The sequence below is a fragment of the Trichoderma citrinoviride genome, assembly GCF_003025115.1.
Source record: "Trichoderma citrinoviride strain TUCIM 6016 unplaced genomic scaffold BBK36scaffold_4, whole genome shotgun sequence".
Taxonomy (NCBI): Eukaryota; Fungi; Ascomycota; class Sordariomycetes; order Hypocreales; family Hypocreaceae; genus Trichoderma; species Trichoderma citrinoviride.
The window spans coordinates 1,911,452-1,930,724 of NW_020194712.1; the positions used below are offsets into that span (position 1 = coordinate 1,911,452).

Below are 19,273 nucleotides of genomic sequence, written 5' to 3' on the forward strand. Positions count from 1 at the left end.
TCCTGGAGGGATCTCTGAAAGTGCTTGTCATGACTTTCTTTCCTTGTGTTGATTGAGCTGGGAATTTGACATTGGCGTAGTGCCTGGAGCATAAGTAGATGTATTGTATCAATCCCGTTCTTATAGTAAGGTGATGTCAATTCGAATGTTTAATAATAATGTAGCCTTGTCACCTCGACTGCACTCATATTCATATGTACCTTGTATGCAACTACACACAACAGAAGCAAAGTAAAGAATAAATCATGTAAATTAGGGTATCTAGATCTGCCTTTTTCGCAATGCTTACTCTACCGCTTGCAACCTGAAAAACACCTCCGGCTTGGGTGTAAGGTCAAGACATCTCGGTATTGCGAATGCCTCCCTCTTTCTCTCCCCGAAGCGAAACGCCGTATTTCCGTTTCCAACCAATGCGCTCTCTCTCATCTCTTGGTTCTCGCGCAGCGATTCCAAGTTGTCCCATCTGTGAGTGACATCGAGAAGGTCCAAAAGCATAAGCGTCCGTCGGGGTTATGTGCCTTTTGTTCATCGACGCGGCATGATGCTCTTTGACGGTTGTGTTACAACACGGTCGTGCGGAATATTATACTTGTTTTTGTAGACAACAGGTTCGTTCATCCTCGCCTCGGTCTAAATGAAAACATTAGTCTCACAACACCCAAAGCCTTTTCATACAGTTAGTTACATGAAAAGAAGATGACATACCCGCATCCCTGGGGCGTGACGACGCCGAAGAAGCAGTCGCCCGCCTGCTTCTGCACGATCTGGTCCTCGAAGATGGGGGTGATGACGATGTCTGCCGCGACGAGGGAGAGCGCTGTGGAGAGGAGGGCGAGTGCGAACGTCGTCTTCATTTTGGTGGATTTTTCAAAGATTAATTCCTTTGTTTTCTTCCCTCTCTTCCTTTTTTTGTTCTTCTTCTAAGAATGAGTCGCAGTTGAGTTTTGTGGTGGTGAGATTAATGGACGAGCTGCACAGCAGACTGTAGTAAAGCAAGCAACGCGAAAAAAGCAGAACAGAACTTGAAAGAAAAGTACGCAATCAATGCGAAAATAATCAAAGGGAGAAAAGCAAGATCCAAGCGCAGAAGAGAAAGAGAGAGAAAAGAAGGCAAAAGAAGGAAGGGAAAATGATACGAGTGACCCCCGGACCAGACGGTTTCTGTATCAAGCGCGGTTTCAGGACGTGACCTCCTGATTTCACCAATCGAGACGCCCGGCGCTTCGATTATGTGCTACCGATTAGGGGCCGCATCGGAAGATACGTCTTGTTTGACCATGTTGAGAGGTTTGCGCAATTTATATCTATTGTGTTTTTGTTTAGTTTTCTTCTTGGCGTGAATGTGCCATCATGTTTGTTTCATTGAGAGAATGAAGTTTTTGTCTTTTTGATGGGTCATGCCGCGCTGAGCACAGTCGAGTAAGCCAACACCGACTCCTCACCCGACAATTGTAGAGCCCCCTCTCCATCCGCAGCACATGAACAGATTATAGCATCTGCGCGTGTGTTTCGTCATTCAGATTATGATATGTACAAGTATGGCCAACACCAAGCATTCAAAGCCTCGTCACTCCTCGGGCCACGAAACGCCTCCGACCAAAGCCTCGCTCTTGAACCAGACAGCCCAGTATTATCCTATTAACATGATTTCCCACCACAGCCAACACACCTTACACCTATTGATTGCCCTCTTCAAACACTTTCTCTCCCATCTTATCATGACGTCGTTTTTCATGGCAGCGGCGCCGGAGCAGGAGGAGCCGTCTTCGCGCCGGGGGGAGGAATGAACATGGGCAGATACGTCACCGCCAGAGCCAAGACTGTAACGTGACAAACGAACAAACAGAAGGTCAGCACAACCTTTTTGTCAAAAAAAAAGGGGACCAAAACATACGAGACATGCCGACGGAAAAGTACCCGGGCGTCCCACTGCTCTTCTTGCTGTCCTCGCTCTCGCCCAGCCACGTCTGGATGGAAAACACCACGGCGATCCTGTCAAGTGAATACCATTAGCCTCCATTGCCATGCCAGATCAACCTTCCCATGTGAATTCCATCTTCATGTATCTCTCGTCGTTCTCTTATTTCGAATGTGGTATGTTGATTCGTCTGTAGGCGCTTTCGTGGGAGCGGGTGAGGGAGGAAAGAGGTAGAGAGAGGCATTACCATCCGACAAACTTGTTGCGCATAAACATGGCCGCCATCGGCAGCGTCGAGGACATGGTGGACGAGAAATCCGTCACCTCGCCCTTGACGACGGGTTCCTGGTACGGGACGACTAGCAATGCGCTTCAGAGTCAGCACATCGTAAATTCCAATCCGGTCAAGAAAAGGACATTCGTCCTCGTGGCGAACAAGAACGAAGCATCGCATCCAGTTTCGCATCGCGCACGGAGTGGGCAATTGATAGGGCAGCAGGCAAAGAAACTCACTCAGGTCCGCCCGGCGCATGTCTTTGGTTCCAGGCGCCATTGTGTATTTGTTCGATCTGTGTTTGGCTCTGGCGACAGACAAAGAATTGAAGTCGTGATGGCAAAAGCAAGATGCGACCCAGTGCTTGCGCCAATGGGCCACGAAGGCACAAGCTCGGGAGCTCAACAAGTTCCAGCTGCTCCCCTCCAAAGGGTGACTAAGCCCGCCCAGACAGGGCTTAGCGCATTGCGGGTTAGATCCGTGCTGGGCGCTCCACAGACCTCCAGATTCAAGACGGGCTGTTCCGAGATTTCACGAGAACGACACAACCACTCCCATCCAAGTCATGGTCACAATACTTTGCTTTCTCGATTTCACTCCATATGGTTACTGATTTCCTCTTTCCGGCACATTCGAGACGCGAAATGCTCGTCTTCAAACAGCAAAACACGTTCCATGTTACACAAGTCGTTCCTGCGACCCTTCATTCGGCCAAGGACCCCAAAACAAAGAGGCTGCTATCGTACATCAAATTTCCCGCGCGCTCGCTCGCTCAGCATATAAAGAAAAAAAAAAGACCCCAGGCAAAATAAGACCCGGGCTGACTTGCACAAACGCTCCGAAAACTCCCGTCATTGCCCAGAAAAAAACTCCGTGAGAGAAGGGTATTTCTTCTTCGTTCCGTTCTTCGTCTCTTCTTTTCATTTCTTCCTCATCCAATAGGCGTTTCTGCCTGTTTGCAAGGGAAAGTCGACTTATCGGGAATTTCTCCCTTCGGCAGAATGCTGATGTTCAAGCAATGCTGATGCTCATGGCACTCGGATAATGACCTTCCAGCCCAGAGCGCCAGCCTCACGGATTGCGCAGGCCAAACATCCTCGCTTCCTCCTGCTAATGATGGCGTTCCAGCCCTTTTCAGAACAGAAGGCCCGGATGAGAATCTCCATGTCGGATCCAAACTGGCGCTTCCTCGACTCAAAGTGCATCTTGGCCGCCGCGGAGAAGCTGCCCTTTCGCTCAGTAGGCGAAGTGCCGGGCGAATCCAGGCGGTCGAGCACGGGCGACTGCGGTGCCGAGGAAAAGTTGGTGATGCAGTCAATCACCAGCACTTGGTTCGGAGCAGCCTGTCCATTGGCGGGCGTCAAGAGCTCCGACAGCTCAGCGTCTCGTCTTTGCAAGAGCTCCGAGATGTGCATCACCGTGTAGTTATAGTACTTGTGCAAGGGATGACCTGTGTCTCTCGTTAGCATTACTGCAGACAGGCTTTCCGGAGGGGGCAGGAAACGTACCTGCTCGATACATGGACCGAGACCCGACACCCAGCGTCTTGGAGCCGTCAAAGTCAATCTGCCGCAGTGTCGGGCTCGAAGGGCTCTTCAAAACCCTGACCCGCGAAGAAGGTGAGCATGGGTGTGCCGTGACAAAGTTGATATCATACAGCAGCGAAAAGGAAGCCGTTTCCGTCTTCTCTCCGTCAATGGAGACGAAAAACTTGATCTTGGCCGGATACGAAAGCAGATCCGGGGCTCGATGGTTCTCGTGGATGGGAGTTGCGACAATCTCCGCAAGAGGCGTCGGGTGGACACACTCTGCCGTCGGCGAGCCCAGCTCCAGCGACTGCAACTCGATCAGCACGCCCGGTGGAGAGGACAGGTAGCTGTTTTCGTGGGGCATGATGAAGTCTGCGGGGGAGATTGTCTCCTCTTGGCCATTGCCAAGGATGGACGACTCGCGCTCGATTCGCTTCTTGCCCCAGAGCCTGGCCTTTTTGCCAAGCTGTGCAATATCGGCTGGTTGACAGTTAGCAAGGTGTGCAAAAGATGTCACTTACGGTGCTCAAGACTTACAGGCGACATCGTGAACGTCGATGTTGATCCAGCCCTCGTGCATTCCCTCGGGAACAATGTCCGTCGAGATCCATCCCATACACTCGGCAGACCCTTTGCCGGCGGCCAAGACTCTGCCGACAATGCAAGACGTGCTCCAGAAACTCTTTTCGTGGTAAACGAACCCGCCGCTCAGGTTGGCAAACGAGCCGATCCTGGACAGGGCCTCGCTATCGTTCTCCAGCAGCGTCGCCATGAGAAAGTGGCTCACGGCATCGCCTGGCATCATCAGGCCAAAGACGTACGACTTGGAGAGCCAGCCAGACTCGTGGAGCGCCGCGGCCATTCGGCGGCGCCTGGCGTGGGCTCGCTCCTTGTGGTGTCCGCGCTGGCATGTGACGTCCCAGGCGCCAAAGTACGAGTCCTGCTCGGGCACCTTCTTCTTCAAGGGCGTGGGCGTGGGCGGCATCAGAGACGACGGCGCCGTCATCTTGCGCACGCTTTCCGAGATGCGTCTCTCGTAGGCGTCAATGCCTGGCCACTGGAGCTTTCTGGCAAAGTGAGTCAGGCCCTCGACCTGGCGCTGGCCGAATCTCCCTCGAATGGTGTAAAAGTGAGGCGGCGACGGCGGCCGGTGTCCGTGCTTGTGCTGGTCGTGCAGAGAAATCTTGCTGGCCAGAGATGCCAGCCAGCCAGGCGCAATGGCGCTGCTTCCGCGACGGACTTCCGGGGCCGCGGCGGGCGGCGCATGCTGCTCCTCTCGCACAATCTCGATATTCGTCAACCAGCTGCGGGCCAAGAGCAGCGACCATTTGACCGAGGCATTCGCAGCTCTCTCGAACTGGACCACGTCAATGGCTCTGAAGCTTGCTTGCCCGTACTCTTCGCCATCCGTGATTGCGTCGAGGCGGATGAGCAGCTCGGACGACACCAGGATCTGCAGCAGCAGCCAGTACTTTTCCTCGGCCCTCTCGGCAGCGCTCTCTGCGTCGACAATGGCGGTATCATCGTCCAGCTCGTCGCCGTGCGGCGTGCCCCAGAGGATCTGGCCCAGACGAACGCGCCATTCGACATGCGACAGATCGATCCAGACGTTGGGGGCTCCCAGGCACTTGAGGAGGGCGCTGATCTGGTTGGGGAAGCTGTGGGGGTCTTTTTTGTCGACAATGACCATCCGGTTCGGCCTCATGAGGACGGTGAAGAGGTCGTTGTAGGACTCCAGCGGCGACCGCTTGCGGAGGTCGTTCTTGCGGTAGATGTCGGCGTTGCGCTTGAGCCGGTCCAGCAGCTCGGGCTGGGGCAGGCGGTGCAGCCAGCCGTCGCGGGAGAGCATGCGCTCGCGGGCCTCGACGACGGCGCGGGCCTTTGTGCCGAGGCTCTCGAAGCCAAACTGCTCCTCCTCGAGCGAGTCGCTGACGGCCAGCTCGAGGGCGGCCTGGTAGCCCATGGTGCCCTTTTCGAGGCCCTGCATGCTGAGCATGTTGGGCCGCTCGGCGCATCGCACATGGAAGTGGGCCTTGCGCGTCTCCTCGGCCTCCCTCTTGGCCTCGGGGTCGTGGTCGACGTCCCTGGTGAGGTGCGGCCAGACGGTGACGCCGCTCCAGGCCTTGGACTCGATCTGGACATGGTCCGTCAGATCGCGGATCTCCAGTTCCTCGTCAAACGGGAAGGCTACGCTGGGGTGAGGCGCGCCCGGGTAGTGGCTCTCGCTGCGGGCAAAGTACTGGGGAGCTCCGGAGAAGAGTTTCTCAATGTCATCGTCACTGAGGAACTGGGACGATGCCGCCATTGCTTGCATCTTTGTTGTTTGTTGTGATTTGGGAGTTTGAGCTACCTAGGTGCTAGGAGGAGGAGGAGCTGGACCGAGGGCGCATGAGGCGGGCATGGGATACTGTAAGAGCAACGAACGAGACCCGTCGATTGGTAGATGCTTGATCGGTAAAGGCTCGCTGGCCCTCGGCGAAAGGTGCAATGGATATGTACAGGCAGGTTGTATGTAGGTGAGGTGAGGTGAGGTATGTAGTATGAGATGGAGAGAGGAAGAATGAGGAGGAAGAGGGAAAACAGCTGAGAGGGAACAAGTGTCGGCAGCCGAGCAAAAATGGCCACTGAAGATGGTTCGATCTCGCCGGATCTCCGGGTCCAGTTAGGCGGCCCAATTTGGCTGCGGAGGCTGCTGCTCAAGGCGTAGGCGGGGCAAAGCAGCAGCAGCGCCAGGCGCGGACAGGGGACCGAGTAGTGGGTTAGTGGGCAGTGGCAGTGGACAGGGACAGTGGGAGAGAGTGGGCTGGGTGACGGCACTGGGGGGCGCTATTCTCGGAAGCGGTCAGGTGGCCCCTCGTGCCGCTGTGTGTGCCTGCACTTGTCTGTACCGGTGCTTGTACCGGTACGAGTTGTTTTGTGTCTGTGCAAATAAATGCTGGGCAAGGGCGCAGCGGGTGAGACATTTGGAGCTTATTCGCACCTGCGCTGCGACAAGGGGGGCTTTGCGCTGCGTTTCGTTTTATTAACAGATTGCTTTCCAAGATTGCTCTGTATTGCTCTTTTCCTCTTGCTTTGTCCGGTTCTTGCTTTGCAATCCGTTCCACGGATACAACGCCGCGTTGTGGGGGGTCCGGATTATTATACAGTATCCAGGACTTGCACAGTATCAAGGTACTATTGGCTGGTAATCCATCCTGCCGGTGCTCGAAAGAAGGGCCAAGAAATGGAACGCAGCACGCTGGCTCCCAATATGCAACCTCTCCATCATGCTATGTTGGAGAAGAAGAAGGAAGAGTGTCGCGTGTCCCATCTTGTGCACCGTCCAGCTATACACGTACGTGCCTGGTCCATGAACATTCAACAACGAAGCCACAGTCAACAGCTCACAAGTTCACAGGCACGGTCTCAGCCACTGTCCAATCGTTATGTAGTCGGCAGGTCCCCTAGATTCCCCCGCATTTTTGGCAAAAGAAAGTGTCACATCAAGTTCTTAGCTTCGTACGAAAGGGATGCAATTCGATTCGATTGTCCCACGTATTGATTCATCGAACAACACGCCACGACACCCACCCCTTCTTCCTTCGTTGTAATACCATTAGCTCACTGTTAGCAAGTACTAGGTAAGACTACCACTACTACTATGAAATATCCAAGCGAATGCCACACCACCTAGAAGAAGACATAGCAATTGGTCAGAGTGTGTATCTTGTGCGCTTTCTGTGCCATTATACTTGGTTGCTGTGCATTGAAATGCGATGGAATGCACTCGAGTGCTGCAACATGCATTGCAATGGGGGTCTTTCGTCATCTCAACCGTGCAAGGGTCCTATCTTAGGTGGTGAAATGGATCCCGTCCCTAACCCCCCCTGAAAAGCCCTACCGCTCGAGTCGCTTTCTTCGGGGCTGTTCATATGTACTTCGTAACAGTACATTGCCGAATTTCTACATTACAGATGCAGGGCAGGATTCATCAGCAACGGCCTTAAGCCTCCGAGCTTCAAATCCCTTTCCCTTCCCCCCCTAACGCCGTAATTAAACAGGTACCACTCGTACATGTACGAAGTGTTGCCTGCCTGCTCGGGGGATTCGAATCTGGCACATCGTCGTCATCCGGGGTTCGGCAATCAAACAGCGCCCTTTTTTTTTTTGCCTTTGCCCCGTCGATCTGGGCCCCCGTCTTCGCTTGCTACGTAATTACTATGCTCCCCCTTTGTTATCAAAATGCTTCTGTTATCAAAACTGGACTGACTGAAGGCCCAATGCAATGGGGGCGCCTGCGAGGCTGATTGGCTGAAATCTGGATACCCTCTCCCGAGTGGAGAGCTTCTGAAGTTGCCCTTTGCGCCGAAGGTACCAAGTACCTAGATATGGCATTCATGATGGGGCATTGCATGGGTAGGACACAAGAGAGGGAAACTCGTACGATATGGATCATCAATCATCCGTCCTAGTAGTACATAGTAATAATAACACCAGGAACAGCTTGGCACCAAATATGGCATGGTTCCAGGTACGGAGTTTCTCAGCAGCAGCAGGAAATGTCAGGATCAGGAGAGAGAGAGAGAGAGAGACAAAAGTCGGCGCATTTTCTGGACTGGCATGATGCCGAAGTGGACGCTTTGTCACATTGCCATCCCATCCAGACAACACTCTGAATCAGCTTATGAATCCAATTGTTTTGTAATTTACGGAGTCTTGTGAGTAGAGATTGGTTCGGACGGGAGATGCGTTGAGTTCTCCTGCGGCCTACGGAGTTCATACTCCGAGCATCATACGGGAACATACTCGTAAAGGCAAGCAGCCCCCCCTTTTCGCTATGCCGGGCGAGAAGAGTTCGTCTTACTGAAGGTACCTTGGGGGATATGTGTAATATACTCCGATTAATGGCAATCTCTCGACTACTGGGTACTGTTCGTGGCAAATGTCTTGTCGCCAGTTTTGTCTTCAAATCTTGGCAGAAGAAAGCCTCATTACCACTTGCTACAATCGAGATTACAGTGGTACATAAGGTAGTAGCCCAAGATCAACCTCTGAACAACTATCGAGATTAAAAAGCCAAGATCAACCTCTGAGTTTAACTCTAATCTCTCCGAGGCAAGATTTGCAGATTCCGCCCTTTCCTGTCAAACCCAGAGCACCGGTTTTCCGCGCCACCTCCTGAAATCGCCGAGGCGTTTTCCAGGGGCCCGCGAGATTACTTTGAATCATAGATGAAAGGTGCCAAGCCTTTTATTTTTCCTTCTTTTTTTTTCTGGACTTTGCTCTTACCACGCAGACATGGAAAGAAAAAAACGAGGTTCTGGAGCAAATCTCCAAGTAAAAGCATTGTAAACGCTGAATAAGCCGCCCCGAGGCGCGTGGCTACGCTGGGCTGCCATTTTTCAGCGGTCATGGTTATCTTTTATCTTTGTACATAGGGCCAAATTCTTTGAATGTTCGACATCATAATCCTCATATCGACCGGGCCTCGTTGATCCAGCGAGATGAGAGGTGTCATCGGCCCTCGCTTACAATATCAAACTCACGTGTCTTACCTCTATTGCAATCAAAACGAACCAAAAGGCGCTTGCTTCTGAGAGTGAGAGCAACACCAGTCTGGCAGGATATTGGGTTGCTTGGCTTGCGAGGTGTTGCATCCCCTCCTTGAATCCTACAACTATCGCGGAGCGGTTTTGAGCATACAATCTTCATATGGCTGAGTTCTTCAAAGGCGGAAGGCAGAGGGTACCAAGTTCAGCATCTATCAGTAATACACATTGACGGCACAACTGCAAGGCAAGCCAGCCCACGCACAGCTTTGCCTGTCCATTACCACAACTAGGTATCCGCAAGTTCAACTACAGATTCCATCTGCCATGAACGCAAGGGGTATCAACTGAGCTTTCCATTCGAACCCCACACAAACGGTCTTCAAAAAACCGCCTCTCTCCCCCCGTATCTCAACGCTTCTCATACACGAGCAGCGTAGCCAAATCATCTTGCCCTCGCGGCAAGGACGCAAAACAGAGAAACCCATAAAAATACTGCCGGCCCAATGACAAAAGGCCTCAGGGGCCACAATTCCACCGATGCTTGCTTGATCCCAAATTGACAAATGAAAACACAAATGAAAACAGCTCCTGTCCCTTCAGTGCCCATACGCCGTAGCGTATGCTTGTTGTAATTCCTGACAACAAGGTATACCGTTTAGCTGAGATTTGAGGAGAGATGTGCCCGCAAGAGCCCCTCTACCAACTCTCCGAGCGGCGTGCAGTGGTTCAACGGGCGATAGACTCCATCTAGGACTGGCTCTGAACGATAAACGAGACAACTAAATCAAGCCCGGCGATCATCCGACGGCGGGGATGGAGATGGCGCCCTGCGTCTGCCCCCAATGCCGCCGGGAAACATGCCAAACAGGTTGTCCTGCCAGTTGGGACGACGCGCCTCCGCCGGCTCTGCCTCCGCGACGCCCTGCTCAATGTCCTCGTCGCCGCTGGAAGATCGATAGCCCGAGCCTTCGGCTACCTGCTCGTCATCGTCATCATCGTCGCCATCATCCCGGTATGGCTCGTATCGAGGACCAGCCCACGAGCCACGAGCCAAAGAGCGGACTACATCCCCTTTGCAGATGGGGCATGTTCGTCGACGTGTGGTCAACCACGGAGTGCTTCCCAGTGTTAGTATGATGTGTAATGAAACGGACAAGAGAAGATGGGAACTCACATGCAGTCGGCGTGGAACTCGTGGCCACATGGAAGCCTCATTACCCTACTTACGCCATCGATATACTCCTCCAAGCAGACAACGCATTCCACCTGCCTTCCCATGTACTTTTTCCACTCTGCCGAAAAGGCCCCTCGTTCATGCCCTGGACGGCTGGGGCGAGAGTCCCGTGGCGCCAATGACGGGTCACTGGGAGTCGGAGTTAGAAAGTTTGCACTTTCCAAGACCCCAGTGGTCGTCCTGGAGCGAGGTCTCGATCTGGGCGGGCTGGAACTGTTGTTGTGCTGCAACAGCGGCGTCGTCGGCGTTGCGCTTCCCGGAGAAGGCACCCTGGGAGACATGCTGGGGGAGCGGGCAACGGTGTGGTATGTCCTGACTGGGAGACGCTCGACCACAGACTTGGGGGCCCGCCATCTTCTCCTTCGGATCTTGGCGCGCAAAACCAAAAGGGCGTACACGATCGAGAGCGTCACCAGAGGGCTGATGACGAGCACAAGGAGAGTGTCGAAGAATGGACTGGCGCTGCTGGTTGGCGTGATGGTTACCCAGAGGCCTTCATGGCGCACGGGCTCTCCGTCCTCTTCTGGTACGTCGTCCTGGTAGTCGTCATCTACCGGGTCGAGAACGATGCCATCTGAGTCGTCCTCGTCGTTGTCGTCGCCAAAGATTCTTGAAATGAGACCGTGGCTCTTGGTTGACGGAGACCTTTTCAGCTCGGAGGCGGCATCGGCCTCACCTTCATCATCAGATACTTTGCGCATCTTATATTCACCGCTGCTCGGCGTAATGCTCCCTCCCTTTGGCTCATCGGCGTCGGATTCCTTGTCGGAGATGTCGCCCTTGAGATTGGATTTATTTGACGCCTTCTTGCCCCCAGACGTCACCCGCGCTTTGCCCAGGAGATCCGGGTCACGCCAGTCCTGAACCCCAATGACAAAGTCGTCGCCTTCCACCTTGGGTCGCTTTGGCAGTTTCTTTGTCTTCGCCGCGCTGGGCTTGATGGTGCTGTCCTGCTCGTCATCCCAATCTTCCACCATGACCCAGTCCAGCTGCCCACTGCTGGGCGGCCTGCTTTCGCTGTGGACGCCGCGAGAAGACGTGCCCCAGCTGAAGAGGCGCGAGAGCCAACCACTTGGCTGGTCTTTGGCCTCCATTCCCTTGGCGCTTATGCTTCGTTTTTCCTTGCTCGAAGTCTTGGGCCTCTTCGATGGTGTCTTCTTCTTGGAGACTGGGCCCTTGCTTTTCAAGGCCTTGGCGCCTTGTTGAACTTTGAGGACGGGATTACCATTGTCGTCCAGCGTGTCCTCGATAAAACTGCCGGGCTGCGTGAGCGAGGAGAGCAGCTGCGCAGTCGTCCGGGCCGTGAAGACGGACGGGATCGCCACGTCGTCAACCTCGTCGCCGTGAGCAAACATCTGGATGAGCGGACCGCCCTTGATGTTGTCGCCAACAATGACGCCAATGGCACCTCTTCGCTGCGCCCACATGACCTTGTCCAGGAACCCACAACCTCCGCGCATCAGCAGTACAATCTTTCCCTTGATCTCGGCTCCCTCCTGGATCGACTGGATATCGGCGTGGGAAGACGTAGAGGAATCTCGGCGAGTGAGGGAACCGCGGGGCCCCTTGTGGAGGTGGTTATCGGTGCCATCGTTCGCAGGGACTTGTTCGAGGCTCGCTTCAGCATCCTTCTTGGGCATGTCCAAGCCAAGGAGCTCTCCGGCACGCCCCGGGCGGCGCATCGACTTGGAAACGCCCCCGTGCTGCGCAGCGCCGTGGGAAGACTGCTTCAACGCATGCTTCGCACCCGCAGCATCCCAGCCGGGCAGGTCGCTGCAGCCCAGCTCGCCATTGCCGTCTAGGCTGTCGTCGGTGAAGCCGCTGCCAACCCACAGCTGCCCGCTCAGGCCGCTGGGCAGCAGCCGGGGCCCAAAGGCAGCGGGGCGGGCCGCGAAGGATGTGCTGTTGTCATCGGTCAAGCTGATGGCGGCATTGGGAGGGAAGAGGGAGAAGGGCGTGTTGTAGAAGAGGAGGCCCCATACGGATGTGGTCGGTCGGACGCTGGTGGGGTATCGGGAGGCTGCGGGTGTCCTGGAAGCTGTCGCCGCGCGGAAAAGGAGGAAGAGGGACGTGGATATGCAAAGGACGAGGATCACGATCCGTGGAGTGCGCATCGTGAGGAGCGCGGCTGGTCGGGCCGGCAGCAGAGGGGAACGCTTTCTGCTTTCTTGGGTCTGCGTATGGTTTCTCTCGATGGTGTTTTTGTTCGCCCGCGAAGGAATGCCGCCTCAGGGACGAGAGGCTGACGTCGGCCAGCTGAGACACGTCATGGGACGAGAGGAACAACAACAGAGAAGATGCGTATCGGATGAAGAGGAGACGAAGAAGCACGAACGCAGCAGAAGGACAAAGAATCACGTTCTAGGAGAGGACGAGAATACAACGTAGGACGGATGCAAGCAGGAGAAGCGCACGGGTGGGAAGAGTCGATGTCTAATGATGAACGCAGGTTGGCAGGCTGAGGAATAAACAGCCCGGCCGAGGCGGGGCGGGTAAAGTCGTGCAGTTGGGCTACTGCCCTGTATTCTAGGGAGCGGCCGGCAGTGGAGGGCGCGGCTGGCGGGGGCTGAGGCCGCCAAGTGTCGCCAAGTCACGCCTGTAAATTCCGCTTCAGGTGGTCGAAGCAGCTGGAATGCTGTCGGCTAGTACCTAACTGCACCTCCATGTACGCGTACTCGTACGGAGTACCTACATACATGCGTCTTACATCGCACCACCTCGAACCTAGAAACACGACATCTTTCAGATTGCATGCAGATCAGATCACTGCTTGTAATCCGGCACTCGTTCATTCACCACTCCGGACAATCAGTAGACTACATCGCGGGTGAAAGACCGATGCGTCGGATTAGTGCTGGCGGCTGCTTGGCTGTGGGACGACGGGTTGGGAGCTAGTAGCAGTCTGATCTGGTGGAGCTTGACGAGCTTTGACGCGAGGCTCCTTTTGATGCTGCCGATGATGATGTTGATGATGATATGCAGAACCGATGCATCAGGTGCACAGAGATTCTTGTGCCTCCATCACCCTCTGCTCCATGGTCCTTCGCACAAGCTCCCTTATCTGCAGCGTCTACTCGTCAGCCCTGAAGCCACACAAACCGTCAACCCAATCATCCTGAGCAACTTCCTGAATCAAATAACCGAAACCAGCGCCAAAAAGGGTCACCTAGAATTAGGTTCTGATAGGGACCACTGCGATCCACTGAAGGTGCAAAAATAGCCCCATGTCCAGTTCCAGAGACGCTGCATGACGCAACGGCTCGTGACGCCATCATGTGGAGATGGCATGACTTTGATGTTCTTGTCTTGTCTTTTCCCTCACTCTGTCGGCACTCGCAGCTGCATAGCGGAAAATGGCTTGTGATCAACTGGCGAGAAACACACATCCCATTTTGTGTGTGTCGGCGAGACAGGGTACAGATAAGACATACTGTCTGTCTGTCTTGCGCGACTTCTCGTCTTCAAGGTGAAGCGCAGATATCAAAAAGGCACACGTGCTCATGACAGGGGCCAGAGAGGGCTCATGCGAATACGAAGACGCCGTATCTCTTTCATATCGTCTGTTTGGGAACCCCTTGCAAGTGCACGAGTCTGATAGGATCTGAGGAGGCCTCTATTTTTGACATTTCCTGTTGTCGTGTTACGAAGTGGTAATTAATCAATTTTCTCAAGAATATGTAACGATTTGCTGGGCTGTCAAGACCATCTTGACTGTACTAAGTGCTGCATCATGATTCATGATTCGTATCGGCTTCATCGCAATTAGACGCTAGGTACATCATACACGGACCCCTAAACAGCCACCCAGCAACAAGTAGGAGCTATTCATTGTGCTTCCAATATCACGTTCCGGTCAAGCATGTTGCTTGCTTCATGAATCTTCCGACAGGATACCGCGCAAGATAATGTCGCCATCACCATCTTCATCGTCCCTCTTCCCTCGATCCCACGCCCTCTCCTCTCCAGCCTTGGACCACACCACGCCTTCCTCTGTCTTCTCTCGTTGACTGTTGTTGATCCTCTGAATCTGGTGATCAGCGAAACCTGCGGCTTTCATCCGCTCGTCCTGCATCCGACGCAGCTTTTGGCGGTCCCTAAAAGCCTCCACTGCATCGTCCCAGTCTCCCGCCTCCTCCTCCGGCAGCACCTCCGTGCTTGGATCGTACGACTCGGAGAATCGCCGATCGAGGCTGGAAGTCCCTGCGACGGTCCCGCGGCCGCGGTACTTGGGAGGTGGTGCAGGCCCAATGATTTCTTCCAGAGGATCTGAATCGTCGCCGTCGTTTCTGCTATGCAAATCTCTCGGTGAGCGCTTCTCCGCAGGCAAGGGAGAGCGACTCCGATGCTTGCTTTTCTTGGTCCGAGGCGACCGCGAGCGGTGTCGATGGCGGGGTGACCTCGACCGGGACCTGTGGCGGCGGCGACCATGCCTGTGTTTATCCTCGGTGGAATTGTCGCGATGTCTTTTGCGTGAGCTCCGCGGTCGATCTTCGTGGTGACTCCTTCGCTCGTCGCTCTCGGGACTGCGCGACAATCGTCCATAGTCTTTCCTCGCCTTGCGACGATCGCTGTCGGTGTCCCTTTCTCGATGCGACGTTCTGCGCGAAGAGCGGTCGCCGTCGCCCCTATTCCTTGACTTTTCGTCGTCGTCTGCTCGTCTTGTGTTGTCGTCCCGTTTGTGCCTCGATCCACCAAGAATAGATTGAATGTTGCCCAGCTGCCGCCTCCGCACATCTCCATCTGTGGGATTTGCCTTTCGTCGCTTCGCTTGGTCGGCGCGCTCCAAGTCCCGGAGCCTCGCTTTGGATTCGGCCGCTTCCTTGGCCAGTAGCGCCTTGTTGTGCGAATCCGTATCCTTGATGATGTTTCTGAGGAACCTCGTATTCGGTTTCGGTACGTTGGACGGCCTTTTTGACTCCGTCAGAATGATATTCCCTTGTCAGCGAATGGCGGGCTCCATTACTTGTTCTTGGTGTTGAAAGCCTCCAATCCCATTGCGGAGTACTTTATCGAGCAGTCGTTGGCCTCTTGGGCCAGCAGATCGGCCACATAGTCGTCTGTAAGGAGCTCGTCGTTGGGCATAGCAAGGAGCAATGTGGGAGAGATGTTGGTAAAGATTCCGGCGAAGCTGCGCAGACAAAGCATAAAGGTTTGGGGGTTGACAGAGGAAGGTGTTCTATTCTAACAGGCTTGGTGAATGGCCGAGAATCGGGAAGCCTTTAAAGATGACTCAGCGCACATGATACCCCTGCCGATAAGATAAGCACGCATGAGCCTGTCGGACTAACTGCATCGGGTTCAATGTAAACACTCTGATTCAACTTCTCACAAGCCCGACTGGATTTCAGGAGAAGCTGTCCGAGCTCAGAGGCAACGTCAAGCCTTCATCTTATAGCGCCTCTGAATGAGAAATCGCAGCTCAAGTACACCATGAGCGCCAAAGACCCAGCTCAGGTCCTCGAGACTCTGCGCCGGCTGCAGTCGAGCACCGAACTATCCATCATCAAACTCAGTGAATCCATCTCAAATTCAACACCAAACGATGCCCCTCAGCGCATCTCTGACGCGTCCAACACGTCGCTCGACAGCCCTTCACCCACCAGCCTGGACGCAGACCTGATACACTACAAAGAGCTCTTCGCCAAACTCCGGTTCTCCTACGTGGAGCAGGTGACCAAGGAGAAATTCATCCGCGCCATCGTGGGGGATCCGCCTCTCATCGTCACGTTGCAAGAAAACCTGGATCTGGAGCGAGAAAACGCGGAGGCGAAAGCGCAGCTGAAGAACCTCAAGCTGGAGGTGGCCGACCTGGTGTCCGACTTGGAAAAGAGAGGCCGGGAGCTGAGCAAGCGGTACGAAAACATCCAGCTCGAGACGGCGCGTCTGGAAGAGCTGCCTGCAAAGATAGCAGAGCTGGAGAAGCGCATCAAGGAACTCAAGAGCCAGCAGGAGACTTCGGCGTCGGATCCAAACCTCCGGCTGCCCTTGACGAAGACGCTCGGCCTCGTGGCGAAGCGGAAAGCGGAGCAGCAGGAGCTGGCGCGGGAGCTCGAGGCCCTGCAGGCCAAGGTTCCCAGGAAGAGAAAGGAGGCGGAGAGGCTGCAGGCCGAGCTGCAGCCGCTGGAGGCGAAACGGCAGAGCAGCACCACTGCGGCGCGGGAAGCTCGCAGGAGGAAGGAGGCTGCTCTTGGGGGAGTTGCGGACGACCTTGAGCAGAGAGCTCGGTGGTGGAGGGCCAGCGAGAGTATGTTGAAGCAGGTGCTCGATATCAAGCAATGATGGCTGTGAAACAGGGCGATGTCATGAGGGTATGATGTACGGATATCAAGTGCTTTATCAGGCGTTTATGGGAGGGTATTGGATGGAATCTGGCAGCTGGGAAATGGCGTTGAACGGTGCATGTTCGTCGGATTGGATATGCTACGAGTGTCAAAGAAGAATTGCATCTATACAGGCCAAGGGGTAATAAACGCGTAGTTCTAGTCATGATTTGATCACCACCCGCTCGTTGTTTCATCCAAGCCAATATGCCCCACGCTATTGCAGCATATGCCCCCTCTGACACAAACGTTCGCAGTAGGGGGGTCTAGAAGCATGCTAATTGTCATGTGAAGCTGGGCGATGGCAGGTGGACCGTCAACCAGAATGTCTTTGCCCTCAAAGTACACTCCAGCCCTGTGGTAGTCGATCTTCTCGCGTAAACATGCAAGGCGTTCGGGTTGCCGTGGATAGCCGATATACGCTGTGCAAGCCCAAGGGGCTCCATGTAGTTGAGTCGACTCCACGATGAGCAACCTTGAAGCTTCATCATCCAAGCTGCTTCGACTTCTCTAGCTGCTAAAGTATGAATCATCGAGAGACATGTTTGTGTCCTGGCACAGAGTCATACGCAGAGATATAGTCTGCACTGCAGATCGCACATGGTGAAAAAGAAGCCGAGAAGCTGGAGAGCTTTTACGTTTTTGCCTATTGACCAACGCGTTGTAGAGACTTTTGACTTGTCCGATGGAGACATTCCAGCCATACTCACATTGTAACCGGCCTTGACAGCTGGTGTTTACCTCAAAGGCGAAGAAAGAAGTGAAGGAGCGTGAGGTAACTTGAGTTATGAGTCGGGAAATGATCACTTCTTGCAAAGCCCAATGGACGGCGACTTTTATCACAGAACCAATTAGAGGCTTGTCAGGATTCTAGACTTGCTGAAAGTAGAATGTGAATGTAGGCAATCACAAGATCTTCTTCAACGCTCATGATCTTGGCTGGCATTCAATTGCCGTGGATAGCCTATATACGCTGTGCAAGCCCAAGGGGCTCCATGTGCCTGAGGCGACTGTACCTTATGATAAACAATGTTAGAGCTTTGACATTCAAGCGGTAATTCGACTTCTCCAGCCGTAGTTTGGCATTTCTCTCTTCAATTGCAAGAGAGCCATTGGGAGAATATAGCAATGGGACTTCCACAGTTTGCCCGTCCGGTCATGGTAGACCTATAGTCACCAATATAATAACTCTCGTCTGCATACTCTCAAGCTGAACACACCATCCACTTACTCATTTGAAGCCATTCATAACGATCTCAAATCCCTTCGAACATCCTTCATCAAGGTGATGCCATGGGCATATTAGACCAACGGGCAAGTTCACCGTAAGCTCTACCAATCACGTCCCCTCGTCAAACTAATCAAATAAACAAAAAGAGCAAAAGCTACTACTAAGCCGAGTTATCGAAGCCACGAGGAAGAGGGGAAACCTCAGCTGAAGAATCGGCCTCGTTTCCCCATAAGCTTTCTCCTGGCTATCAAAAGTCGGCAAGCAAGCCACAGCTACCACCCACCGCCAACACTACCTGCCGACAACTTCTTTTAGCTTTTTGCCATTTCACCCATTACTAGAGGCTTGGGGAACTACCCCGCAAAGTATGATGCACTGACAAACACACAGAGTCACGCCAGGCTCGCCTCACCGAGGGGAAGGGCAGCCTATCGACGGCCTGGATCGCGCTCTATCGCTGATGTGGCTGGCGGTCTAGCAGAGAAGCCACGCTCGCGAGATAAGTGTGGAAGGCTTTTTTGGCGCAGAGGACTTGGGCTAAGTTGTTTGGTCACACGTGCCTCACGGTTGGGAGGCACGATTTTGGGCTCGTGCAAGTTTGACGGATAGGAACCATCTCTGAGCTACATGCTGCCTAGGGAGAGGACGAAGGGTTGAGGAGGAATGACATGAAGTACCCCTCTTCTGTCGCCCCTTTGCTTTCTTTTGCGTAACGCTTCTTGTTTATTGTTTGTGGAAACCAAGATCTGCCGGATACACGGCAGTGGATTGGGCTGCTTTTGACTATATGCTTACTTGCAGACGGGATGCAGGTGTCTACTTATCGTTTGCCCGTGTAGTACATCAAGGTTGATGGAGCTTATCCGAGGTTGTTGGAGACCAATAGCAGAGATACGGGACGGTGCCTGGCCGAGAAGCAGTGATGTCAGGGCCAACGATGCGCGTGCCCAGGTTCCTTGGGATCTGATTAAGTTCAAGACATTGTTTCGAAAGCAACGCCGGATTTGCACTGGAAGAAGCGCCTCATCAGCCGATATTGGACTTCGAGAAAGCGGGCGTCGAGGGGGAGAGAAGAAAGGTATGAAGAGGAGATGGATGGAGGGGGGGTGAATTGAAAGGAAAGGAGATAAAAAAGAAAAGACTAAACAATCAAATAAAATATTATTTACGGCAACATGATTTGATTCCCAAGAAGAGGGATGGCAGATGGCAATGGCAAACGAGTTTACGTCTAGT

At 53.8% G+C, this 19,273-nt stretch overlaps 6 protein-coding genes across 6 annotated transcripts; 1 reads left to right on the forward strand and 5 right to left on the reverse strand.

Annotated features, from left to right (window-relative positions):
• Nucleotides 1–614: 614 nt before the first annotated feature.
• BBK36DRAFT_3169 (hypothetical protein) lies at nucleotides 615–854 on the reverse strand (the record flags this gene model as incomplete). Its single annotated transcript, XM_024898021.1, has 2 exons — nucleotides 615–630; nucleotides 706–854. The coding sequence occupies 2 exons, from the start codon at nucleotides 852–854 to the stop codon at nucleotides 615–617; spliced, it is 165 nt and encodes a 54-aa protein (XP_024751663.1).
• Nucleotides 855–1,850: 996 nt separating this feature from the next.
• Nucleotides 1,851–2,471, reverse strand: BBK36DRAFT_1115295 (hypothetical protein; the record flags this gene model as incomplete). The annotated part of the gene is made up of 3 exons (XM_024890118.1): nucleotides 1,851–1,992; nucleotides 2,166–2,277; nucleotides 2,432–2,471. 3 exons carry the CDS (start codon nucleotides 2,469–2,471, stop codon nucleotides 1,851–1,853), a joined length of 294 nt encoding a protein of 97 aa, XP_024751664.1.
• A 749-nt stretch (nucleotides 2,472–3,220) lies between these two features.
• BBK36DRAFT_1195695 (hypothetical protein) lies at nucleotides 3,221–6,035 on the reverse strand (the record flags this gene model as incomplete). The annotated part of the gene is made up of 3 exons (XM_024896907.1): nucleotides 3,221–3,642; nucleotides 3,701–4,201; nucleotides 4,259–6,035. The coding sequence occupies 3 exons, from the start codon at nucleotides 6,033–6,035 to the stop codon at nucleotides 3,221–3,223; spliced, it is 2,700 nt and encodes an 899-aa protein (XP_024751665.1).
• Nucleotides 6,036–9,773: 3,738 nt separating this feature from the next.
• BBK36DRAFT_1134921 (hypothetical protein) lies at nucleotides 9,774–12,998 on the reverse strand. The gene is made up of 3 exons (XM_024892463.1): nucleotides 10,427–12,998; nucleotides 9,962–10,370; nucleotides 9,774–9,874 (listed from the first exon to the last, which is right to left on the reverse strand). The coding sequence occupies exons 1-2, from the start codon at nucleotides 12,598–12,600 to the stop codon at nucleotides 10,037–10,039; spliced, it is 2,508 nt and encodes an 835-aa protein (XP_024751666.1). The 5' UTR covers nucleotides 12,601–12,998; the 3' UTR covers nucleotides 9,774–9,874; nucleotides 9,962–10,036.
• A 1,359-nt stretch (nucleotides 12,999–14,357) lies between these two features.
• BBK36DRAFT_1114293 (hypothetical protein) lies at nucleotides 14,358–15,568 on the reverse strand (the record flags this gene model as incomplete). Its single annotated transcript, XM_024890011.1, has 2 exons — nucleotides 14,358–15,393; nucleotides 15,450–15,568. 2 exons carry the CDS (start codon nucleotides 15,566–15,568, stop codon nucleotides 14,358–14,360), a joined length of 1,155 nt encoding a protein of 384 aa, XP_024751667.1.
• Nucleotides 15,569–15,916: 348 nt separating this feature from the next.
• On the forward strand, nucleotides 15,917–16,765 carry BBK36DRAFT_1115485 (hypothetical protein; the record flags this gene model as incomplete). The annotated part of the gene is made up of 1 exon (XM_024890135.1): nucleotides 15,917–16,765. One exon carries the CDS (start codon nucleotides 15,917–15,919, stop codon nucleotides 16,763–16,765), a length of 849 nt encoding a protein of 282 aa, XP_024751668.1.
• Nucleotides 16,766–19,273: the final 2,508 nt, after the last annotated feature.